This window comes from Acartia tonsa, chromosome 10, assembly GCF_053477335.1.
Source record: "Acartia tonsa isolate MP-2025a chromosome 10, ASM5347733v1, whole genome shotgun sequence".
Taxonomy (NCBI): domain Eukaryota; kingdom Metazoa; phylum Arthropoda; class Copepoda; order Calanoida; family Acartiidae; genus Acartia; species Acartia tonsa.
The window spans coordinates 15,779,676-15,807,597 of NC_137269.1; the positions used below are offsets into that span (position 1 = coordinate 15,779,676).

General features: G+C 36.0%; 1 protein-coding gene across 1 annotated transcript; it reads left to right on the forward strand.

Moving 5' to 3' along the window:
* Positions 1-361: 361 nt before the first annotated feature.
* LOC145329536 (uncharacterized) lies at positions 362-27,922 on the forward strand. The gene is made up of 18 exons (XM_080173800.1): positions 362-711; positions 1,373-1,446; positions 2,360-2,423; positions 2,791-2,862; positions 17,158-17,222; positions 17,417-17,501; positions 17,890-17,981; positions 18,470-18,587; positions 19,555-19,666; positions 19,939-20,102; positions 20,432-20,517; positions 20,833-20,895; positions 21,091-21,158; positions 21,588-21,676; positions 21,787-21,887; positions 25,920-26,031; positions 26,799-27,090; positions 27,809-27,922. Exons 1-17 carry the CDS (start codon positions 619-621, stop codon positions 26,898-26,900), a joined length of 1,560 nt encoding a protein of 519 aa, XP_080029926.1. The 5' UTR covers positions 362-618; the 3' UTR covers positions 26,901-27,090; positions 27,809-27,922.

Consider the following 27,922-nt stretch of genomic DNA (forward strand, 5'->3'; position numbering starts at 1 on the left):
TCTTGTTCTAAAAAAATTTTAAATAAAAATTAATTCTTTATTAAAACTAACGGACACATTACAAATGTAATTATATAGTTTTAAAAGAAAAGGGGTAGCTATTCTAGCAATTAATTTTACAAAAAATCACGAAACCTTTTAAAGTATGGTTGTGCTATATTTTGTTTCTTCATGTAAATGATGAGGTGTGGGTAAGTAGGGGAGGAAAAGGGGAAGGGGGTTGTGGGGAAATTTTCCTTTAGAATTGTTTATCAGAATATCATTCCCTTTTCCCTGTTTTTTTTTAAATTGATTATAAAAATTATTATCAAAGCAGGAAATTTAACATTGATAGCAGAAAATGATATTTATTTCAGTATATAAACTTATATTTGGAAAGCAAGAACTTAGAAAGTTATTTCAAATTAGTATTTCTTTATTAGCACTTATTAGAATTAGTTTTACAGCCCTACGGAGGGAGGGAAGATAAGGTTTTAAGAACAACTTAGACAATTTTTAAAACAAAATGAGTCATTATAAAGATCAAGGTCTTATAGCTAGGCTTGGTTAGCCATAGACTTTGTTTAACTTGAGTAAATGCATAGATGAAATTATTTTTCTTGTTCAGAAGAAAGCAAAATGAATGGATTAAGGTTGAAGAAAAAAACCGGAGCTAGGACCTCCGCCACTAGAGACTCTATGACTCAGGAAGAGGCAGCTGACACTCTTGAGGTATACAGATAGATAGTTAGATAGTTGGATAGGTAGATAGATAGATAGATAGATAGATAAATAGTTAGGAAGATGACAGATCAGACAAATAATTGATTGATTGATTAGCCATAGTTTCTTAGGGTTTGGACCTAAGTACTTAGTCATGGAGTAGGCTGAGACACTTTTGTATAGCCACTAGGGCTATCAAGCTCCACGTTCAAGCACATTATGACTTGACCCGCTATCTCATGAGAGCTACTCATTATTACCTCACCCTCGCCGAGTATGGCAGGTGTCCCAAATTAAGTCACCGTAATGAATGACGCTCTCCGCAGAGGAACTTGGGATAAGGGTAGTACTGATATTATGTACTTGACTATTAAGTATCCAAACTTACTCAATAATCCCCTTCTTACACAACCAGGGGAAGTTGCGTGAATGTATTCAACTGAGAAATTCGAGTTGTCACATGGGGACTAGAACTCGAACTCTCATCACCGTAACTCAGTGCGTTATCACTGAGCTACGATAAATGGATAGATGGACTGGACAATTTTGAAGAAATGTATAGCTGGAAACAGATAATGTATAGGAAATTAATGGAAAGATGGACATATACTTGGGTTCAAAATAGTGAGACAGGTAAAGAACTTTTTGTGTCAAAAAATGAATGTTTTAGGCATTTATGGACGGAAATATGACAAGAATAAAGAATGAGCAAAGCCTTCTGGATGGCGGTTCTGGTGCCTCGGGGTAAGTGTTTTTTCTCAGTATGGCTCAGAAACCGGTTACTTTCCGCTGATTAAAACCGGTTCTGAGCAATACAGAAAAATGATTAGCCAGTAGCCAGCTTTCTGCTAAAACTAAAATAAAGATATAGGAGAAAATTTTGTTTATTGTCCCTGAGATGAATAACTTTCCCAATGAATTTTCATGTGAACGCATCCTCTCATACTTGCTACATTAATAGTTGGAGACTAATCATTCAAGAAAATGTACTAAACCGACTGATGTTTGTTTGGGTTTACTGATGTACTACCTTATTTGTAGAAAAGCTTTGCTCACAAAGGTGTACATAAAGTACGCCCTGATATAATCCAAGTTGTAGGAAAATAGTTATAATTATCGTCCTGGGACCTTAATTTAGATATATTTGTTTATAATTTACTTTCTTTCATATCATTTACTTCAAGTATCTCTACAGTGTAATTGCTTAATTAATAATGTCAGTTGGAAGGAATATTAATAAAACAGACCAGATTCTAAAAGTGTATTTATAGGGCTAGATTCATAATATTGTTGGAAGTAATGATTTTTTTTTTTATAAAAGATGACTTCAATCTTTAAATTGTCAAAAGTTAGACATATCTATAGAATAGACTATATTCTATTCAGGAATAAGGTATAGCCAAAAAAGCGAAATAAATCTGAAATAATATTTGGGGGGCGGATAAAAAGGTCGCCAAGTGTTACCACCCAACGACAACTAAAAATCATGTATAGGTTTGGTGATTTTTGTATTAATTTCGTTGTTGGTATAAGCTATATTCTATTAATATTAGTAATATAAAAGTGCCAGTTTCTTTAAATTGTAAGAATAGACCAATATTAATAAATAAGGTTATATACATAACAGAAAAAACATATTGATAACTTTTTTGTGAAGATTCTCGAGAAAAAGACCAACAACAATGCGAAGGACCCAAAAATTTGTCATGGACTCTAATAAGGTAATCTTTAGTTATTTAGTTAGTTAATTCTAACTTGTGGCTGTACCCCTAGTATATAGGGGCTCTGTATTTAAAGGGGTAAGATAGGGGCAGAAATATCGTCCAATACCATCCCAATGTTTACATGTAACACTAGCCTAAAACCATGCCTAAACTTATTTGAAGCTTTCCTAAAGAGGATAACTCAATTAGTTCAGTAGTTAGTTAAATCTTAATCTTCAGAAAAATCTATAGTAGTATTTAAAGACTTTACAACCCAGTCCTTGTCAGCTTAGTAAACCTTAATATCATGTTTGTTAGCTCTAAACTAGCTGTAGAGTTCTAAGTTAATAATTTCTTAACTTTACTTTAATTTTCTTTATTTTAGAATTCCCAGAAGCAAATATTTTTTGCTGAGGATAAATTTAAAGCATACCTCAAGGGTATCATTGATGTTCAGGTAACATAAACCCTTAAAAAAAATTGAATATAATTCAAGTTTGCACATTTTGACTTTGCTAAAAAAGGAAATAATTTGCCTGATAAAAGTTTTAGGGTATAGTCCTTTCCATGACATCGCTCCATATGGAGCGATGATTTTAATTGATCGCCTCTTATGACAAGGGGCGATGTATTGGCTCCTTGAAAGGAGCGATTTAATAGCCCCATATAACAAGAGGCGATGTTATGACTCCTTGAAAGGAGCGATTTAATAGCCCCTTGCCCTAAGAGGCGATTAAATGATCCTTTATCGCTCCTTTATCGCCCCTTCTAAAGAGGAGATGATATGTCCTCTTATCCCAAGGGGCTATTTAATTAAATATCGCCTCTTCATGGCCCCTTCACTATTATATATATCTTAGTCCCTTGATGGCCCCTACATCGCTCCTACATCGCTCCTCCATCGCTCCTTCTCCAAATTTATATTAGATTGTACTTTGATGGCCCCTACATTGCCCCTCCATCGCTTCTACATCGCCCCTTCATCGCTCCTTCTTCAAATTTATATTACATTGTACTTTGATGGCCCCTACATCGCCCCTCCATCGCTCCTACATCGCCCCTCCATCGCTCCTACATCGCCCCTTCATCGCTCCTTCTTCAAATTTATATTACATTGTACTGTGATGGCCCCTACATCGCTCCTACATCGCTCCTTCATCGCTCCTACATCGCCCCTTCATCGCTCCTTCTCCAAATTTATATTACATTGCAACTTGATGGCCCCTACATCGCTGCTACATCGCTCCTACATCGCCCCTCCATCGCTCCTTCATCGCTCCTTCATCGCTCCTTCTCCAAATTTATATTAAATTGTACTGTGATGGCCCCTACATCGCTCCTACATCGCTCCTTCATCGCTCCTACATCGCCCCTTCATCGCTCCTTCTCCAAATTTATATTACATTGCAACTTGATGGCCCCTACATCGCTCCTCCATCGCTCCTTCATCGCTCCTACATCGCCCCTTCATCGCTACTTCTCCAAATTTATATTACATTGCAACTTGATGGCCCCTACATCGCTCCTCCATCGCCCCTTAATAGCCCCTTACCTTAATTTATATAACAAAGCTCCTATATGGCCTCTCTATCGCCCCTTAATAGCCACTTACCTTAATTTATATAACATAGCCCCTACATAGCCTCTCAATCGCCCCTTAATAGCCCCTTACCTTAATTTATATAACATAGCCCTACATAGCCTCTCCATCGCCCCTTAATAGCCCCTTACCTTAATTTATATAGCATAGCCCCTACATAGCCTCTCCATCGCCCCTTAATAGCCCCTTACCCTAATCTATATAACATAGCCCCTACATAGCCCCTTCATCGCTCCTTCTCCAAATTTATATTACATTGTACTTTGATGGCCCCTACATCGCCCCTACATCGCTCCTCCATCGCTCCTTCATCGCTCCTACATCGCCCCTTAATAGCCCCTTACCTAAATTTATATAACAAAGCTCCTATATAGCCTCTCCATCGCCCCTTAATAGCCCCTTACCTTAATTTATATAACATAGCCCCTACATAGCCTCTCAATCGCCCCTTAATAGCCCCTTACCTTAATTTATATAACATAGCCCTACATAGCCTCTCCATCGCCCCTTAATAGCCCCTTACCTTAATTTATATAGCATAGCCCCTACATAGCCTCTCCATCGCCCCTTAATAGCCCCTTACCCTAATCTATATAACATAGCCCCTACATAGCCTCTCCATCGCCCCTTAATAGCCCCTTACCTAAATTTATATAACAAAGCTCCTATATAGCCTCTCCATCGCCCCTTAATAGCCCCTTACCTTAATTTATATAACATAGCCCCTACATAGCCTCTCAATCGCCCCTTAATAGCCCCTTACCTTAATTTATATAACATAGCCCTACATAGCCTCTCCATCGCCCCTTAATAGCCCCTTACCTTAATTTATATAGCATAGCCCCTACATAGCCTCTCCATCGCCCCTTAATAGCCCCTTACCCTAATCTATATAACATAGCCCCTACATAGCCCCTTCATCGCTCCTTCTCCAAATTTATATTACATTGTACTTTGATGGCCCCTACATCGCCCCTACATCGCTCCTCCATCGCTCCTTCATCGCTCCTACATCGCCCCTTAATAGCCCCTTACCTAAATTTATATAACAAAGCTCCTATATAGCCTCTCCATCGCCCCTTAATAGCCCCTTACCTTAATTTATATAACATAGCCCCTACATAGCCTCTCAATCGCCCCTTAATAGCCCCTTACCTTAATTTATATAACATAGCCCTACATAGCCTCTCCATCGCCCCTTAATAGCCCCTTACCTTAATTTATATAGCATAGCCCCTACATAGCCTCTCCATCGCCCCTTAATAGCCCCTTACCCTAATCTATATAACATAGCCCCTACATAGCCTCTCCATCGCCCCTTAATAGCCCCTTACCTAAATTTATATAACAAAGCTCCTATATAGCCTCTCCATCGCCCCTTAATAGCCCCTTACCTTAATTTATATAACATAGCCCCTACATAGCCTCTCAATCGCCCCTTAATAGCCCCTTACCTTAATTTATATAACATAGCCCTACATAGCCTCTCCATCGCCCCTTAATAGCCCCTTACCTTAATTTATATAGCATAGCCCCTACATAGCCTCTCCATCGCCCCTTAATAGCCCCTTACCCTAATCTATATAACATAGCCCCTACATAGCCTCTCCATCGCCCCTTAATAGCCCCTTACCTAAATTTATATAACAAAGCTCCTATATAGCCTCTCCATCGCCCCTTAATAGCCCCTTACCTTAATTTATATAACATAGCCCCTACATAGCCTCTCAATCGCCCCTTAATAGCCCCTTACCTTAATTTATATAACATAGCCCTACATAGCCTCTCCATCGCCCCTTAATAGCCCCTTACCTTAATTTATATAGCATAGCCCCTACATAGCCTCTCCATCGCCCCTTAATAGCCCCTTACCCTAATCTATATAACATAGCCCCTACATAGCCCCTTCATCGCTCCTTCTCCAAATTTATATTACATTGTACTTTGATGGCCCCTACATCGCCCCTACATCGCTCCTCCATCGCTCCTTCATCGCTCCTACATCGCCCCTTAATAGCCCCTTACCTAAATTTATATAACAAAGCTCCTATATAGCCTCTCCATCGCCCCTTAATAGCCCCTTACCTTAATTTATATAACATAGCCCCTACATAGCCTCTCAATCGCCCCTTAATAGCCCCTTACCTTAATTTATATAACATAGCCCTACATAGCCTCTCCATCGCCCCTTAATAGCCCCTTACCTTAATTTATATAGCATAGCCCCTACATAGCCTCTCCATCGCCCCTTAATAGCCCCTTACCCTAATCTATATAACATAGCCCCTACATAGCCTCTCCATCGCCCCTTAATAGCCCCTTACCTAAATTTATATAACAAAGCTCCTATATAGCCTCTCCATCGCCCCTTAATAGCCCCTTACCTTAATTTATATAACATAGCCCCTACATAGCCTCTCAATCGCCCCTTAATAGCCCCTTACCTTAATTTATATAACATAGCCCTACATAGCCTCTCCATCGCCCCTTAATAGCCCCTTACCTTAATTTATATAGCATAGCCCCTACATAGCCTCTCCATCGCCCCTTAATAGCCCCTTACCCTAATCTATATAACATAGCCCCTACAAAGCCTCTCCATCGCCCCTTAATAGCCCCTTACCTTAATCTATATAACAAAGCTCCTACATAGCCTCTCCATCGCCCCATAATAGCCTCTTACCTTAATTATGTAACATAGCCCCTACATAGCCTCTCCATCGCCCCTTAATATCCCCTTACCTTAATTATATAACATAGCTCCTACATAGCCTCCCCATCGCCCCTTAATAGCCCCTTACCCGAATTTATATAACATAGCCCCTTAATAGCCCCTTACCTTAATTTATATAGCATAGCCCCTATATAGCCTCTCCATCGCCCCTTAATAGTCCTTTACCTTAATTTATATAAAATAGCCCCTATATAGCCTCTCCATCGCCCCTTAATAGCCAATTTATATAACATAGCAGCTACATAGCCTCTCCATCGCCCCTTAATAGCTCCTTACCTTAATTTATATAACATAGCCTCTCCATCGCCCCTTAATAGCCCTCCATCGCCACTTAAAAGCCCCTTACCTTAATTTATATAACATAGCCTCTATATAGCCTCTCCATCGCCCCTTAATAGCCCCTTATATCCTCCTTCAAAACAGTTATACACCTTCCCAGGATCTATTGGAAGCTACCCTATAAAGGAGAACCATATCGGTTCTGCAGTTAGCGATCTTCTTTGATACATACAGACAATGATCCTGTTACTTTTTATAAGGATTAAAAATAAAATGGCCTAAAGCCATCTCATTACCCATAGGAAGCTTCACTGTAAAGGAGAACCATGTCGGTTTAGTGGTTAGCAAGGTACAGACAGACATACATACAGACAAAGATCCTGTTACTTTATTATAAGGATTAAAATAAAATAGTTATTAACCTCCCCAGGACCTATGAGAAGCTACCCTATTAAGGAGAACGATCTCAGGACCTATAGGAATCTTCACTGTAAAGGAGAACCATATTGGTTTAGCGGTTAGCAAGATCCTTCGGTACAGACAGACATTCATACATACAGACAAAGATTCTGTTAATTTATTTTAAGAAATACAGATAAAATTGTTATAAACCTTTCCAGGCCTAAAACCATCTCAGGACCTAATTTCTCGACAACTCGAGTTAAGTTACTATATTATTTTTACAATGTTTAACTTATCTGTTATTATTGGCTGACGAAAAGTTTGGGCAAAAAAAAAGATTTATTCTTCAATGAAATATCTCTCCAGTATAATTTTGGCAAGTGCTAATTTATTAAGAATAAAGTTTGCCACAAATTTACCAAAAAATCTCATTGTCATTTCGCCAGGGAGGATTGGGATAGTTCCCAAAGTGTTATAAGTTGGCTTATCCAAGAGTGCTGTCTAGTCTCCAAAGTTTTATAATACCGTTTTCTTATTCGTTAGATTAACAACCTTGGGGACTTTTTATTGTTTAGTGATTGTTTAGTTCATTAAGTTGAGTGTCTAAATGTTTCAACCACTAATTCTAAACTAAAGAAGGGGTAATTTTGTGAATCATCAATGGGAATAATTAATATATAAACATACATATATATAAAGTGTTTTTTTTATGAGAACATTTTTGAAAGCAATTTTACCCTACTTATAGTTATCAGAATTTAATGGCTTATTCTCTTCGTTTTTTATAACCATTAACAGAAAAGCAAAAAAATATTTCAGTTTTTATTTAAAAAGTACAGTAAATTCAAAATTTCAAAACATGGGTGTCAACATCTAAAATAGTTATTTCTCGCATCGTATTATAAACGGCTTTCCGCGGATATAGAAAGTACAATTATGAGATTAAAACTAGTTTTTTTAGCCCCGAGGTGCCGAAGGCACCGGCTAAAAAAACTGGGTTTAATCTTATGATTGTACATATCTATATTCGTAGAAAGCTGGATATAATACGATGCTAGACATAGTTTTTTCGTATGGATGAGAACCGGTTCCTATCCACCGGATTCAAATGAATACGAGAAATGGTTTTAGCGCATTTTTCTAATGCTCAAATCTTCTACCCTTTCCAAGAATGGAGGGAGTACATTGGGGGGCCAGTATTCCCTCCCTGGTTGAGATATGGCCTTCAAATTTCAAAATGTTCTAGTACATGTCACAAATAGTATCTATATAAATTTTTAGCTCTATATCTCAACTTTGAAGCGTTTTGCAGCCATTCTTGCAAAGGTAGATTATAAGAAAAATGCACTAAAACCATTTTTAGATGTTGACACCTAAGATTTAAATTTTTTAATTTACTGTACTTTTTGAATAAAAACTGAAATATTTTTTGCTTTTCTATTAAAGGTTATAAAAAAAGAAGAGAATAAGCCATTAATCATTAAATTCTGATAACTATAAGTAAGGTAAAATTGCTTTCAAAAAAGTTCTCATAAAAAAACACACTGTATATATGTATATATATCATTTTATCGACACTCGTCTTATCCCTGTAGATCTCTGATTATCAGAGCATTTTTGAAATATTTGCTGCTTATTTTTTGGCTGCCTTTGGCAAAATAATTTTTTTTCATAAAAAATGTATACAAAATTATCGTATTAATTTGGTAAATATATCATTGCACTTGAATTATTTTTAAGTCACTAACGGCTAATCCCATAGATGACCCTAGGAGTACTTTAATGAATAGATGTGGTGGAGAGGGGGGGGGAGGGGGAAGGTTAAGAATTTAAGGGAAGTGATACCTTCCGGGGGCTGAAAGTGTTGGTCCCCTCCCCAAAATGAAAACTTTTCCTGCGAGTAAAATAAGCTTCAATGTAAAGGAGAAGCATATCGGTTCAGTTGATACTGATAAACATCCTGTTACTTTAATGTAAATATTAGTTTAAGGATAGTCTGTATAATCTCAGGGAGAAAGGAAACATTAGGCAATTTTTACAATAGTCTCCAAAGTTTTATAATGAAGTTTTCTTATTCGTTGGCTCAAAACTTTGGGGACTTTTGTCATATTTTGGTTGTAGTGTTGCAATTTTGTGTATCGTTATTAGGGAAGGATAAAAATTTATCGGCCATTGTCTTATTCCTTTAGATCCTCGGTATAATCAACTGAATAACAGTTCCAACAACAAAAATTAAGATATTGCTTCGCTTTTTATGGACAAATATCCTGTTATTTTATTATAAGGAAAAAAAATAAACTATCTTAAAATCATCTCAGGACTCAGCGGTTAGCAAGATCCTACGATATAGACAGACAGACATACATCATATCGGTTTAGGAGCAAACGAGATCCTTTGCTACAGACAAAAAAAAACTTTGTATATCGACTAGCGGCTACGCCCCCAGCATCTATTGGCTCTGTATTCAAAGGGGAATGAATAAAAGCCTAAAACCTTCCCAGGACTTAAAATAGAATAGCCTAAAACCATCCCTCGACTTAAAATAAAATAGCCTAAAGCCATTACAAGACAAATATTAAGCTTACCTGAAATAGAAAGCGCAATCTGTTTAGTAGTTATTGAGATCTTAAGTTTCAGAACAGAAAGCCTTACTAACGTGGACAAACGCAGGATATTTCGGACAAATGTCGGAGTGGACATTATATAAGTAAAACGCAGAAGTGTCTATAATATCTTAAAAATTAGGTTTCAACAACATTTGTTTAGTTATTTCTACACAGGTTAGGTTAGGTTAAGATATAAATATACAAATAAGCCCCCTGCAGGGGTTAGGCATATAAAAAAACATATTTGACAGTTGTAAACAATGTGAGAAAAAAATATGTTTTAGTTTAATGAAATGTTCTATCTGTTTCAAACCTTTGCCTTTCGATAGAACTTACCTACTTTGGAAAACTGTCAGACTGATTTTAAAATTTCAGTCTGTGAGAAAAGATATTCAAGATTTTTTTTTTGTTTTGAAAGATTTTTATCTTATAAATAAAATTAAAGACACTCCTGCGTTTTACATAAGCAATGTCCACTCCGACGATTGTCCCATTCCTAGGTTTGTCCACTCCAACGTTTGTTTATGTTTTACTACTTTATATAATAGGATAATATGTATTCTTCTTTTATATTTCTCTTTTCTTATTCACTTGCAGCTGCGCTCTTTTTAATGTAAGGAGGCAGAAAAAATAGCCTAAACCAATTAGGGGCTTAAATCTGAAAATGAAATAGCAAAAAACCATCCCATGACCTATGTGAAGCTTCCCTTAAATGGAGAATTTAGTCAGTTTATGAAATTTTTAAGCTTCAGACCAAAAAAAATACTTTTTTTGTTAAAAGAGAAACTTTTCTACAATTAGGGTTAGTCCTTTCGTCATTGCTCTTCTCATTAAGTTAAGCATGTGGTTTTCTCTGCTATTGTTAAAGATAGACTGTTGAGATTTTTAGTGAATATTCCCATGACATATGTATATCCAGTCTATAAATTATTTTGTCTGTCTCTCAATTATGCTTCAAAAGACTTAGGTTTCGTGATAATCTTTGAGTAATAGCATATTCTCTTAAAGTCTGCTCTATAACTTACTTTGTCTGTTTGTCCATTATATGATCCTTATTCAATATTCTATTTAACTAAAAAATTTCATTCTCTTAGTTTATTTTTTTTTCTTTATTTCATTATGTTATTATATTATTTATATTTATTTTATTAATTCATTATATTTTCATTATAATTTTCCTTTTTAAATGCGAAACTTTTCTATAGTAAGGATTGGTTTGTCCGTACGTCCAAACGGTTAGACGACATTTTCTTTAATTTAGACATGTTATAAATATCCTATCGATTTCAAACTTTGCAGAATGATTTCTATAACAGTTGGGTACAATACTATATTCATTACTAGAAAGTATGTACGTCCATTTTTTTTGTATAATATCATTGTCCCATTCATCTGGGTTTTGGAGTAATGTTTCTTAGGACAACAAGGTTTAGTATTATAATCAAATACTAAAAATAAAATTATGCCCTTTTACTATATTCTATACTAGCAGATTCGCCCCTAGCCTCTAGGGGCTTTACCCCAAGAGGTGATAAAAAATTTTTTTGGCGAAATTCGTAATAGGACCAAGAAAATCTTCAGCAAAAAAAAAATGGGGGGGGATTTTTTTGTTTTTGGGGGGGTTGGGGGTATCCCACCCCCCAAGAAAATAGCCTAAAACCACCACAGGACCAGTAGGTATAATCCCTGAATAGTAGAATATAATCGGTTCAGTGGTTACCGAGATCTTAAGGGACTGACAGACAGACGGACAAACAGACAGACAGACGGATGGACAGACATCATTCTACTTTGTATGTTTTTTTGTCTGCAGAAAAGCTAACCGCTGAACCTATATGGTTCTCCTTTACAGTGAAGCTTCTTTTAAGTTCATAGAGGGTTTATAATTATTTCGAGGGAGGGTATCTCCACCCTCCCAGAAAATTCACCCCAAGAAAAATATTACCCCATCCCCTCAAAAAATCTTTTTAACTTTTTAAAAGCAAAGCTTTTCTATATTAAGGATCAGTCCGTACGTCCGTAACGGTTAGCTATTTTCGTTAATTTAGGCATGTGATTCCTGTAGTAGAAAGGTACGATTTAGAAAGTCTATAATCATTATCAGAATATCCGTACGTCCATTTTAAGCATACTAATTATTAACTTACAACAAATTTTTATGTATCAAAATTATCCGATTAATCTGATTTCTGGGATACTGATTCCTAGGACAACAAAATAGAATGTTATAAGCGAATCATATCTATAAACAAGTCCAAAAAATGTGAGTACGTCCTTAAGCATTTTCCTGCATGTAAGCAATTTCTCAATAAATTTACTTACAATTTTGTTTCGAATTTTAAATTTATGTTCTGACTATTCAGTTCTGACATTCTACATTATTAATGTTCATTAAACTTTTTTCTACCGTTTCAGAGCTTTGCTTTTATAAATGTTGTCATCCTTGTCATCCTTTTAAAACTTAAATTTAAAACTGTAGAGGGTCACATTCCTTCCTTACCTTAATGCCCTACCTTCTATAATGAAGGGGCAATACAATTACAGAGGCTGTACAGGAGCCATAAAGGGCCTATGTTATATAAATTAAGGTAAGGGGCGATGAAGAGGCTATGAAGGGGCTATGTTATATAAATTAAGGTAAGAGGCTATTAAGGGGCGATGGAGAGGCTATGTAGGGGCTATGTTATATAATTAAGGTAAGGGGCGATGGAGATGCTTTGTAGGGCCTATGTTATATAAATTAAGGTAAGAGGCTATTAAGGGGCGATGGAGAGGCTATGTAGGGGCTATGTTATATAAATTAGGGTAAGGGGCTATTTAGGGACGATGGAGAGGCTATGTAGGGGCTATGTTATATATATTAAGGTAAGGATTATATAAATTAAGGTAAGAGGCTATTAAGGGGCGATGGAGAGGCTATGTAGGGGCTATGCTATATAAATTAAGGTAAGGGGCTATTAAGGGGCGATGGAGAGGCTATGTAGGGCTATGTTATATAAATTAAGGTAAGGGGCTATTAAGGGGCGATGGAGAGGCTATGTAGGGCTATGTTATATAAATTAAGGTAAGGGGCTATTAAGGGGCGATTGAGAGGCTATGTAGGGGCTATGTTATATAAATTAAGGTAAGGGGCTATTAAGGGGCGATGGAGAGGCTATATAGGAGCTTTGTTATATAAATTTAGGTAAGGGGCTATTAAGGGGCGATGGAGAGGCTATGTAGGGGCTATGTTATATAGATTAGGGTAAGGGGCTATTAAGGGGCGATGGAGAGGCTATGTAGGGGCTATGCTATATAAATTAAGGTAAGGGGCTATTAAGGGGCGATGGAGAGGCTATGTAGGGGCTATGCTATATAAATTAAGGTAAGGGGCTATTAAGGGGCGATGGAGAGGCTATGTAGGGCTATGTTATATAAATTAAGGTAAGGGGCTATTAAGGGGCGATTGAGAGGCTATGTAGGGGCTATGTTATATAAATTAAGGTAAGGGGCTATTAAGGGGCGATGGAGAGGCTATATAGGAGCTTTGTTATATAAATTTAGGTAAGGGGCTATTAAGGGGCGATGGAGAGGCTATGTAGGGGCTATGTTATATAGATTAGGGTAAGGGGCTATTAAGGGGCGATGGAGAGGCTATGTAGGGGCTATGCTATATAAATTAAGGTAAGGGGCTATTAAGGGGCGATGGAGAGGCTATGTAGGGCTATGTTATATAAATTAAGGTAAGGGGCTATTAAGGGGCGATTGAGAGGCTATGTAGGGGCTATGTTATATAAATTAAGGTAAGGGGCTATTAAGGGTCGATGGAGAGGCTATATAGGAGCTTTGTTATATAAATTTAGGTAAGGGGCTATTAAGGGGCGATGGAGAGGCTATGTAGGGGCTATGTTATATAGATTAGGGTAAGGGGCTATTAAGGGGCGATGGAGAGGCTATGTAGGGGCTATGCTATATAAATTAAGGTAAGGGGCTATTAAGGGGCGATGGAGAGGCTATGTAGGGGCTATGCTATATAAATTAAGGTAAGGGGCTATTAAGGGGCGATGGAGAGGCTATGTAGGGCTATGTTATATAAATTAAGGTAAGGGGCTATTAAGGGGCGATTGAGAGGCTATGTAGGGGCTATGTTATATAAATTAAGGTAAGGGGCTATTAAGGGGCGATGGAGAGGCTATATAGGAGCTTTGTTATATAAATTTAGGTAAGGGGCTATTAAGGGGCGATGGAGAGGCTATGTAGGGGCTATGTTATATAGATTAGGGTAAGGGGCTATTAAGGGGCGATGGAGAGGCTATGTAGGGGCTATGCTATATAAATTAAGGTAAGGGGCTATTAAGGGGCGATGGAGAGGCTATGTAGGGCTATGTTATATAAATTAAGGTAAGGGGCTATTAAGGGGCGATTGAGAGGCTATGTAGGGGCTATGTTATATAAATTAAGGTAAGGGGCTATTAAGGGGCGATGGAGAGGCTATATAGGAGCTTTGTTATATAAATTTAGGTAAGGGGCTATTAAGGGGCGATGGAGAGGCTATGTAGGGGCTATGTTATATAGATTAGGGTAAGGGGCTATTAAGGGGCGATGGAGAGGCTATGTAGGGGCTATGCTATATAAATTAAGGTAAGGGGCTATTAAGGGGCGATGGAGAGGCTATGTAGGGGCTTTGTTATATAAATTAAGGTAAGGGGCTATTAAGGGGCGATGGAGAGGCTATGTAGGGGCTATGTTATATAAATTAAGGTAAGGAGCTATTAAGGGGCGATGGAGAGGCTATGTAGGGGCTTTTTTATATAAATTAAGGTAAGGGGCTATTAAGGGGCGATGTAGGAGCGATGAAGGAGCGATGGAGGAGCGATGTAGGGGCGATGTAGGGGCCATCAAAGTACAATGTAATATAAATTTGGAGAAGGAGCGATGAAGGGGCTATGTAGGGGCTATGTTATATAGATTAGGGTAAGGGGCTATTAAGGGGCGATGGAGAGGCTATGTAGGGGCTATGCTATATAAATTAAGGTAAGGGGCTATTAAGGGGCGATGGAGAGGCTATGTAGGGCTATGTTATATAAATTAAGGTAAGGGGCTATTAAGGGGCGATTGAGAGGCTATGTAGGGGCTATGTTATATAAATTAAGGTAAGGGGCTATTAAGGGGCGATGGAGAGGCTATATAGGAGCTTTGTTATATAAATTTAGGTAAGGGGCTATTAAGGGGCGATGTAGGAGCGATGAAGGAGCGATGGAGGAGCGATGTAGGGGCGATGTAGGGGCCATCAAAGTACAATGTAATATAAATTTGGAGAAGGAGCGATGAAGGGGCTATGTAGGGGCTATGTTATATAGATTAGGGTAAGGGGCTATTAAGGGGCGATGGAGAGGCTATGTAGGGGCTATGCTATATAAATTAAGGTAAGGGGCTATTAAGGGGCGATGGAGAGGCTATGTAGGGCTATGTTATATAAATTAAGGTAAGTGGCTATTAAGGGGCGATAGAGAGGCCATATAGGAGCTTAGTTATATAAATTAAGGTAAGGGGCTATTAAGGGGCGATGGAGGAGCGACGTAGGGGCCATCAAGTTGCAATGTAATATAAATTTGGAGAAGTAGCGATGAAGGGGCGATGTAGGAGCGATGAAGGAGCGATGGAGGAGCGATGTAGGGGCCATCAAGTTGCAATGTAATATAAATTTGGAGAAGGAGCGATGAAGGGGCGATGTAGGAGCGATGAAGGAGCGATGTAGGAGCGATGTAGGGGCCATCACAGTACAATTTAATATAAATTTGGAGAAGGAGCGATGAAGGAGCGATGTAGGAGCGATGGAGGGGCGATGTAGGAGCGATGGAGGGGCGATGTAGGGGCCATCAAAGTACAATGTAATATAAATTTGGAGAAGGAGCGATGAAGGGGCGATGTAGGAGCGATGAAGGAGCGATGAAGGAGCGATGTAGGGGCCATCACAGTACAATTTAATATAAATTTGGAGAAGGAGCGATGTAGGAGCGATGGAGGGGCGATGTAGGGGCCATCAAAGTACAATGTAATATAAATTTGGAGATGGAGCGATGAAGGAGCGATGGAGGGGCGATGTAGGAGCGATGGAGGGGCGATGTAGGGGCCATCAAAGTACAATGTAATATAAATTTGGAGAAGGAGCGATGAAGGGGCGATGTAGGAGCGATGAAGGAGCGATGTAGGAGCGATGTAGGGGCCATCACAGTACAATTTAATATAAATTTGGAGAAGGAGCGATGAAGGAGCGATGGAGGAGCGATGGAGGGGCGATGTAGGAGCGATGAAGGAGCGATGTAGGAGCGATGTAGGGGCCATCACAGTACAATTTAATATAAATTTGGAGAAGGAGCGATGAAGGAGCGATGTAGGAGCGATGAAGGGGCGATGTAGGAGCGATGTAGGGGCCATCAAAGTACAATGTAATATAAATTTGGAGAAGGGGCGATGGAGGAGCGATGTAGGGGCCATCAAGTGGGATGTTATATAAATTAAGGTAAGGGACTACGGAGGGGCGATGGAGAGGCTATGAAGGAGCCATCATGGGGCTATAGTATAGCCTCTTATCATAAGAGGCGATATTAACGCCCCTTCAAAGGAGCTATTAAGAGGCCATGAAGGAGCTATAGCATAGCCTCTTATCATAAGGGGCGATATGAACGCTCCTTAAAAGGGGCTTTCACATCGCTCCATATGATAAGAGGCTATGCTATAGCTCCTTGAAGGAGCTATAGAAAATCATCGCCCCATATGGAGCGATGTCATGGAAAGGACTATACCCAAGTTTTAGAATGTATTTGTAATTATTTCAGTATTAAACTGTAAGTTAATATTTTAGTTAAACATAAGATTTTACAGAACTTAAAAATAATTTTTAACAAGGATGACAAAATCCATAAAAGCGAAGCTCTAAAACAGTAGGACAAACGAACTTTAACAATTGAATAGTGTCAAAACTAGATAATCAGAATATAAATGTATAAAAGTCGAAATAAAATTGTAAGTAAATTTGTTGAAAAACTGCTTAAACAGTATTCCAAAAATCAGATCAATCAGATAAAAACCGACAAGGTACGTTATTATATTTTTTATGTTTTGATGCTGTAAATAATTTTTAATTCTAGGGTAGAATGACAGAACCTTTTACTTTGCTTATCAACTTTGGCCAGAGAAACCCAGATTATGACAGGTTAGTAATATGAAAACAATACTTGAAATTTAAATATTTCTCTGGTTTCCCTCAAATTAGGTCAGGTTAGTTAGGTTATAGGTTAATAGATAAGTGGGAGGGGTGTAATTTGCATGCTCGGCATTTGGAGGGAAAGTCCTAATATCTAAATGTAATTGTCTTATCTTATTCTTATATTTCTTATTTTAATTAAGTGACTACACCAAGTATGACTCCTACTTTGCTCTGCATGTTAGCAAGGACAATGCTTGGTTTACTGAAAAAATCACCAGCAATCAGGTATTTAAATATCTTTTAAATATTATTCTAACATTTAGCCCTTGCGGGTATCACTTACTCTGCGGGGTACCTTGCCAAAAGTAGCATCATAATCTTTTTTTAAAAATCCTATTATAAGAAATAGTAGGCTTTTTTGTCTGTAGGGAATGAATACGCTCACTATTAATGAACCTACATGGTTCCCTTTTACAGTGAAGCTTCCTATAGGCCCTGAGATGTTTTAAGGCTTTTTATTTTTTATAAAAAAAGTCTTGGTATAGTTTTAGGCTATTTTTGTGTCCCCTTCGAGCAAAGGGAACCCTAGAGGCTAGTTCTAAATATGGGGTCGGGAATCCTTGAAGTTAGAGATATTTTTAATTTAAATCAATAGCCTTTATTTTTATTTTAGGAGAAGGATCTGGAGACAGATCAAGTGGTCTCCAACATTGACCTGGGACTTGATCCTGACACAATCCAAACTTACTGGATCAGTTATGACAGGTAGTAATTTAGAATGGACTGCTATCATAATTACCATAACCTCAACTGACAACAGGCCAGCCTCATTTGAGACAATCTTCAGTTGCAGTTATCAGAATGGTTATTTCATAATTTTTAAAAGGAAAAAAGACTGTCGATAAGTTAAACAAATAATGTTTAATCAATCTCTAGCTGGCAGTCATAATTAATTATTAACAAACCCATTTGCCTATGGCAAGCTTTCCTAAGAGGAAAACACGAATTTATATGTATGTCTGCTAAAATCTTATTTATCATCAAGCCAGGTTGGTCTTCAATTCTAAGGGGAGTTTTCTATTGGCCCAGGGAATGTTTAATGATATTGGACCAAGAGAAAAATAGTCCCTAATCCAAAATCATTCATTTAAAAATGAAGAAAAAGCTTTATGTTACATATTAGGACGAAGTTCCTAGAGGCTGGGGGAGTAGCCAATAATTACAATAAATGTCAACATATTTGCTAATTTTAGAGACAACTTAACTATCAAGTATGGAAAGGGCTATGCCATGACAGAAACAACTCTTCTCATCTGTGATCTTTCTGATGGAGCTACCACTAAAGAACAACTTGCTAAGAAGAGGAAGAGAGTAAGTAGAATTTTTCATTAATTATCTACAATTTTATAAAAAACCTTTAAAGTTTCAATTTTTTTTTATTTACTTTTTGTCATATATCTCATTGCAGTGTTGAAATTATTGTCTCCTTTTAAAGTTGTAGGTTTGTGTTCACAATTATGGAAACAATCCATGTTAACCCTTACAGATCGGGCCCCAATTCCCACCTTAATAGATCGGGGGGAATTACTATTTCTGATCATCGCCGAAAAACGGCAAATAACGGAAACCGTTATTTTCGGCGGTTACGGCGGTAAAACGGCGGTTGGCGGCGCAAATTAATATTTGTATCTGTTTATTATTGCTCAAGGATTTACCAAAAAAAATTATAGGTCTCTAGCTGTTATAGAAGCCACGATATTCATGATATATGTCTGTAGTAAAGGCCGGACAAAAATCGGTCATAAAGTCGGTCAGGGAGCGGTCAAACGGTCATAACACCACTTTTCTCAGAAGGTCATTGATATCTAAGAATTCACCAAAAAAATTTTAGGTTTCTACCTTATACACAAAAGTCATAATGTAGAAATTAAGATTTATATAGAATTTTTTCTATTTTTTTTTGCTACCCAACCGACTTTGACCGGACACCACGACCGACACAGACAAGATATCCTAATAAAATCAACTCTTGCCGACATATAATTACTAAACTTAAAAAGTCATGAAGTTACAGCTCTCCAACTTATCTACAAAAAAAATGAGATTGAAAAAACTCGATCTGTAAGGGTTAATAAAATGCAAATTACCTAACAGTATGCGATTTTTTAGTTTGTTTAATGTTTATCACACAAAAATCAGCAAAACAGATATATCAAGTCAGCTTTCAGTCAAACAGCTGACATCACCTTTAGAAGTCAACCTCATTAGAGAAGATATCTTACAACAAATCTAGAATATCTGCACTGCATAATATTTTAAATATATTCTTATTTTTTAGTGGAGCAAACTGTTTGCAATGTATGATGAGACACGTCCCAAAGATATCAGTATCCTACTTTACAGAACTGAAAGTGATATTCAGAAGGGATCTGTTAAGTCTGTAAGATCAGGTATTATCATAAATCTACTCTGAAATTAGGGCTTCATTTGTCTTACAGTATTTTCTAATCTGTGCTCTTAGAACAGTTTATGTTTGGTTATGTTGTAGCCTGGTTTTAGTCAGGTTGGTACTTATGAAAACAGTCTGATTCATTGATTGATACAAAATAAAGTGAATGTCTATTGAAATAATTGTTTAGTATTTTAATCCTCATGAGGGATTATTTGTTTGAGTTTCCATTTTATAATTATTTGAATTAGCACCTGATAATTCAATATCTAGATGAAGTTGCTGGTTTCATCAACATGGAGAGTGTAATTGAAGTAAGGAAGGAGCCATTGAGTGTAAATCCTTCACCATTTGTCATGGACTCTGCTGCCTCTACACTCAATACTATTGACAAGGGAATGTACATTTTCTCCTCGGAGTTGCCTCCAGCTTGTAAGGTAGGTACCTGTACAATCCTATGTACTGAAAGTAAGGGATTATAAAAAGAATGAAAAAGCTTTGTATTGTTCATTTTTGAATTGCATAATAGATAGTCTAAAGATTGTTTTAATGACATGCAAAAAGATGAAAATTGTTTAACGCCACTATAAGATGGTTAATTTTGATTATAGTAACTTTCTTAGGTGAATTCTTGTTTTTAATTAAATTTGATAAAATATGTGTTAGTTGTTGTCTATTGTCTATCTATACATAGACCTAATTATAGAATTACTATTGTAATTTAACTTTATGGAATAATTTCTATTGCTGCTGATTATTTTTACAGGTTTTGTATGATACTGTGAAAAATTGTGATTTGGACATGGAGTTTAATGTGGGGTTCTCTAAATCCAAGCTAAGTGATGCAATTAGGTATATTTTTATTTTTGTTGTAATAGAAAGCCATTGCTAAATAACTATGGTTGTCTACCCTAATAATCATACAGCTCTCAACTTCTGCATATATATGTCTTTGACCTTTGAGTAGGTGTATAAAACCAAGGTTGACTATAAGAATGCTTTGTACTTTTTTTTGACAATAATTAGGTGCTAAGCTAATATAGATTTCAGATTTTTAAATACCCAGGCTTATTAAATTTATTTGGTGAGAATTATTTTTATTTTATTATCTGTGGATTATCTATCATCCTTGTTATTCTAATCTATGATTTGTTCATAATATTTCAGGTATAGCATAGAAACAGAAGGAGCTCTTCTAAACAAGATCCTAAAGACAAAAGCCTATCTTAGGTAAATTTACATTTTCGTAATATTATAAAAGTTGCAATTCCATAGATATTTGTTATGAGTGCGTCTGCAAGCCTAAAATAATATAAGAAACTGCTTGTCCATCATGACAGGTTTTATGCTATTTTAATACACAAAAAGTAAAATAAGTCTAAAAACTTTTTTTAATTTCACCATATTGATGAATTATTTTGTTAGGATTACAATGGGAAAAGGTCTGGGACAATCCCCTGGAATTCCATATGTTCTGGAGATCTGGCCAAAAGGTATTGAGAAAATTTTAGATGAAAATTCAGTTTTAACAGCTCCTTAAAGTAGATTATTTCTTCAAGTTTAATTTTCCATCCAACATTTAAATTTTGGAAAGATTATTTTTAGGTTCTCAAAGCATGAAATAATTTTTTTTACCTGATCAGTCTTTCCCATTCTTTAATTGCTTGCCAAGACAAATTCCCCCTATTCTCTAACTATGAGGCTGTATTTATTGATATTGTATTACTATAAAAACCTGTTCACTCATTCGTTATTGCTAAATCTTAATTGGTTGGCTAAAACTAGCAGTGTCCAACCGTTCAGCCACCAAAATCTACACAAATCTACAAAAGAGATGATAATGTATCATCATTATGGATATACTTCAATTTATCATCAATTGTCTATCCCCTTAAGATCCCTGATTAAAGCTGAATATTTAGGAGCCCGTAGTCCAATCCACAATCACGGGGCTGTATGTGCGGTTATAAAAGTTCTGTATGGAACCATCCAGTCTGGTATCTATAACAAGGTAAAATATATTTATATCAATTAAAATGTTCCAAGTTCTGTGTACAGACAAGTGGCGCAAATATTTTGACATTTGAAATTTCCAATCATCAAATCCTTTTCTTTTTGTAGGTGACAAGTTCAGTTATCGATGAGAAGGGAAAATTTAGACCACAGGAGTTGCTTAAATTCAATTGCTTCAAAGATGAAGTCACATGGATGAGTCCTGAATGGTATGTTTTACATTTTTTTATTTTTAGTAAAAATAATTCTTTTCTTACCTATCAATGAACTCAATGCAAAATACTGCTTTTATTTTTAATAGAGCTAATAGCTACGCTCCTAGAACTCCTAGAACTAGGAGCACTTGAAGAAAGGGGGGTTGAGTCCTTCCCCGAAATAATTATAAACCTTCTCTGGAACTATAAAAAGCTTCACTGTAATTGGAAACAATGTCGGTCCAGCATTTAGTGAGATCTTAAGCTACTGACAGACACACAGACATTCTGTTATTCTTTTATAGCGATTATAAATGGCTGCATATCAAGACTCCAGTTTCTATATTATAATTATTTATGAAGAGATGCTTTGATACAAACAGACATAATGACATACAGACTACAATATACTTTTATACACAAACAATTATTACAGGTACCAGACCCATAATATTACAGGTACCAGACCCATCAGCTGAGAAATGTATCTAATATAATATTACAGGTACCAGACCCATAAGCTGAGAAATGTATCTAATATAATATTACAGGTACCAGACCCATAAGCTGAGAAATGTATCTAATATAATATTACAGGTATCAGACCCATCAGCTGAGAAATGTATCTAATATAATATTACAGGTACCAGACCCATCAGCTGAGAAATGAATCTAATATAATATTACAGGTACCAGACCCATCAGCTGAGAAATGTATCTAATATAATATTACAGGTATCAGACCCATCAGCTGAGAAATGTATCTAATATAATATTACAGGTACCAGACCCATCAGCTGAGAAATGTATCTAATATAATATTACAGGTAACAGACCCATCAGCTGAGAAATGTATCTAATATAATATTACAGGTACCAGACCCATCAGCTGAGAAATGTATCTAATATAATATTACAGGTACCAGACCCATAAGCTGAGAAATGTATCTATCATAATATTACAGGTACCAGACCCATCAGCTGAGAAATGTATCTAATATAATATTACAGGTACCAGACCCATAAGCTGAGAAATGTATCTAATATAATATTACAGGTACCAGACCCATAAGCTTAGAAATGTATCTAATATAATATTACAGGTACCAGACCCATAAGCTGAGAAATGTATCTATTATAATATTACAGGTACCAGACCCATCAGCTGAGAAATGTATCTGATATAATATTACAGGTACCAGACCCATCAACTGAGAAATGTATCTAATATAATATTACAGGTACCAGACCCATCAACTGAGAAATGTATCTAATATAATATTACAGGTACCAGACCCATCAACTGAGAAATGTACCTAATATAATATTACAGGTACCAGACCCATCAACTTAGAAATGTATCTAATATAATATTACAGGTATCAGACCCATCAACTGAGAAATGTATCTAGTATAATATTACAGGTACCAGACCCATCAGCTGAGAAATGTATCTAATATAATATTACAGGTACCAGACCCATCAACTGAGAAATGTATCTAATATAATATTACAGGTATCAGACCCATCAGCTGAGAAATGTATCTAATATAATATTACAGGTACCAGACCCATCAGCTGAGAAATGTATCTAATATAATATTACAGGTAACAGACCCATCAGCTGAGAAATGTATCTAATATAATATTACAGGTACCAGACCCATCAGCTGAGAAATGTATCTAATATAATATTACAGGTACCAGACCCATAAGCTGAGAAATGTATCTATCATAATATTACAGGTACCAGACCCATCAGCTGAGAAATGTATCTAATATAATATTACAGGTACCAGACCCATAAGCTGAGAAATGTATCTAATATAATATTACAGGTACCAGACCCATAAGCTGAGAAATGTATCTAATATAATATTACAGGTACCAGACCCATAAGCTGAGAAATGTATCTATTATAATATTACAGGTACCAGACCCATCAGCTGAGAAATGTATCTAATATAATATTACAGGTACCAGACCCATCAACTGAGAAATGTATCTAATATAATATTACAGGTACCAGACCCATCAACTGAGAAATGTATCTAATATAATATTACAGGTACCAGACCCATCAACTGAGAAATGTATCTAATATAATATTACAGGTACCAGACCCATCAACTTAGAAATGTATCTAATATAATATTACAGGTATCAGACCCATCAACTGAGAAATGTATCTAGTATAATATTACAGGTACCAGACCCATCAGCTGAGAAATGTATCTAATATAATATTACAGGTACCAGACCCATCAGCTGAGAAATGTATCTAATATAATATTACAGGTACCAGACCCATCAGCTGAGAAATGTATCTAATATAATATTACAGGTACCAGACCCATCAGCTGAGAAATGTATCTAATATAATATTACAGGTAACAGACCCATCAGCTGAGAAATGTATCTAATATAATATTACAGGTACCAGACCCATCAGCTGAGAAATGTATCTAATATAATATTACAGGTACCAGACCCATAAGCTGAGAAATGTATCTATCATAATATTACAGGTACCAGACCCATCAGCTGAGAAATGTATCTAATATAATATTACAGGTACCAGACCCATAAGCTGAGAAATGTATCTAATATAATATTACAGGTACCAGACCCATAAGCTGAGAAATGTATCTAATATAATATTACAGGTACCAGACCCATAAGCTGAGAAATGTATCTATTATAATATTACAGGTACCAGACCCATCAGCTGAGAAATGTATCTAATATAATATTACAGGTACCAGACCCATCAACTGAGAAATGTATCTAATATAATATTACAGGTACCAGACCCATCAACTGAGAAATGTATCTAATATAATATTACAGGTACCAGACCCATCAACTGAGAAATGTATCTAATATAATATTACAGGTACCAGACCCATCAACTTAAAAATGTATCTAATATAATATTACAGGTATCAGACCCATCAACTGAGAAATGTATCTAGTATAATATTACAGGTACCAGACCCATCAGCTGAGAAATGTATCTAATATAATATTACAGGTACCAGACCCATCAGCTGAGAAATGTATCTAATATAATATTACAGGTACCAGACCCATCAGCTGAGAAATGTATCTAATATAATATTACAGGTACCAGACCCATCAGCTGAGAAATGTATCTAATATAATATTACAGGTAACAGACCCATCAGCTGAGAAATGTATCTAATATAATATTACAGGTACCAGACCCATCAGCTGAGAAATGTATCTAATATAATATTACAGGTACCAGACCCATAAGCTGAGAAATGTATCTATCATAATATTACAGGTACCAGACCCATCAGCTGAGAAATGTATCTAATATAATATTACAGGTACCAGACCCATAAGCTGAGAAATGTATCTAATATAATATTACAGGTACCAGACCCATAAGCTGAGAAATGTATCTAATATAATATTACAGGTACCAGACCCATAAGCTGAGAAATGTATCTATTATAATATTACAGGTACCAGACCCATCAGCTGAGAAATGTATCTAATATAATATTACAGGTACCAGACCCATCAACTGAGAAATGTATCTAATATAATATTACAGGTACCAGACCCATCAACTGAGAAATGTATCTAATATAATATTACAGGTACCAGACCCATCAACTGAGAAATGTATCTAATATAATATTACAGGTACCAGACCCATCAACTTAAAAATGTATCTAATATAATATTACAGGTATCAGACCCATCAACTGAGAAATGTATCTAGTATAATATTACAGGTACCAGACCCATCAGCTGAGAAATGTATCTAATATAATATTACAGGTACCAGACCCATCAGCTGAGAAATGTATCTAATATAATATTACAGGTACCAGACCCATCAGCTGAGAAATGTATCTAATATAATATTACAGGTACCAGACCCATCAGCTGAGAAATGTATCTAATATAATATTACAGGTAACAGACCCATCAGCTGAGAAATGTATCTAATAAAATATTACAGGTACCAGACCCATCAGCTGAGAAATGTATCTAATATAATATTACAGGTACCAGACCCATCAGCTGAGAAATGTATCTAATGATTACTGTGCCACAGTACAATGCTACAGATATGATGATAATGACAACATTCAATGGAATCAATTCGATTTTGTCAATGTAAGTTGATTTTATTTAACCAACAACTTGACTTAAAGTGGTTAAATATTTTTTGTTTGTCAGTGAGGTAAATGGTTCGAGTCTTGCCAAAAACGCATCATATTTAATTTAAAAACATTGTTCCTTCCTTAAAATATGATGAACTGAAACTGCCCTGTCTATTTGGTACAAATATTTCTCATGGATATTACTGGAAGCAGCTTATAGAGCCTTAATAAAAATGACGTCATGCAATACAAATGGCCAATTATCGGCCATTATAATTAAGCAATGGTAAAATGTATACTTGCCTATCATTGGACATAAGCTGCTTCAAAATAGGGATCAGTAATTAAGTTAGATCTTTATGCAGGCAGCCATTCTATCATGCCAATCAGCCCCAAATACGAAAATACTCCAGGAGCAAACCAGTTTTGATACGGAATAATTAATAGTTATTCATCGTATCGTAATCGTATCATAGACAACTTTCCGTGGATATTAAAATGAAAAATTAAAGGTTTGCACCAATTTTGCTAACTCCGAGGGGCTGAAGGTATTGAATATTTTATATCTTCTATTTTATTATTCGTGGAAAATTTTCTATGTTATACGATGTTAACATGATTATTCAGTATGGCTGACAATAGCTTATATTAATTGGTACTAATTTTATGTTTTTCATTTGATATATCATGAAAAATTGTCTGTAAATTCAGTATGGCTGAGAACCGGTTCTGATGCAGTGGATTTCAATCTCATACTGGAAAAGAATATTTTTAATTTAGGATGAGAATGGTGAGGTGGGCAACTTCTTCCCAAACACTGACTTCACCTTCGGAGAGATGAGGGACAAAGTGATGAATGAATATGAGTCCAAGCTTAGATAAATCAGCTGGTATTGGGGCACAAAATCTTATAAATATCTTTGAATCATTTCTTTAAAATGTGCGTTTTAAATAGCCAATTGTTCAATTAGCAAAAAAAATTTTTTTTTAATTGTACAATTTTCTATGTAAGAATTGATTGAAAGCATGTTTTTAAAGATTATATTCCCCTCTCATCAAATTTTATGGAAAGGTAATCTTTTATAGAAAATTATCAGAATGGGGTTAATTATTGTTAATAGTTATTTCTCGCATCGTATTATAAACGGCTTTTCGCGGATATAGAATGTACAATTAGCCGGTGCCTTCGGCACCTCAGGGCTAAAAAAACTAGTTTTAATCTTATGATTGTACACTTTTATATTCGTAGAAAGCTGGATATAATTCGATGCTAGACATAGTTTTTTCGTATGGATGAGAACCGGTTCCTATCCACCGGATTCGAATGAATACGAGAAATATATTTAAACTTTTTGATCCATTGCATTGTAGGGACATGTTATTGAAACATTCGATTTAAGGGTTAGTACAATAACTTTTAAAAGTTATCAAACTATATAACGCCCATAACCAAAAAAGGAAATTACTTTTATTTATGATAGGTTTGCTTCTTTTAGCTATTAGGAATCCTCTAAAGGGTCAGGTATCTAATATAAGCTTTATCAAGTATATCTAATTCTAACAAAGCTGATACAATTAATCCTTTTAAACAGGATCTCTGTGTATGTGTCTGAACCGAAGGATCTCGCTAACCGCTGAATTACCCATCTCAAAAAACTTTTTTTTACTTTTTCTTTTTTAAAAATGGGTTATCTAATTCAACACCCCCCCCTCTCAATTGCCACTAGAGGTCTTTAGTTCTTAATAAAATTACTACGCTTCATCATAATCTGTATTAATATTTTTTTCAGGCATACACACTTAACATCTGTGTCAGTTATATCTGTTTGGATCACAATCAACTTGTTATAGTAAATCAATTTATATTGCTTTCGTTGTAGCTTTCAATAGATAGATTTAAGGTA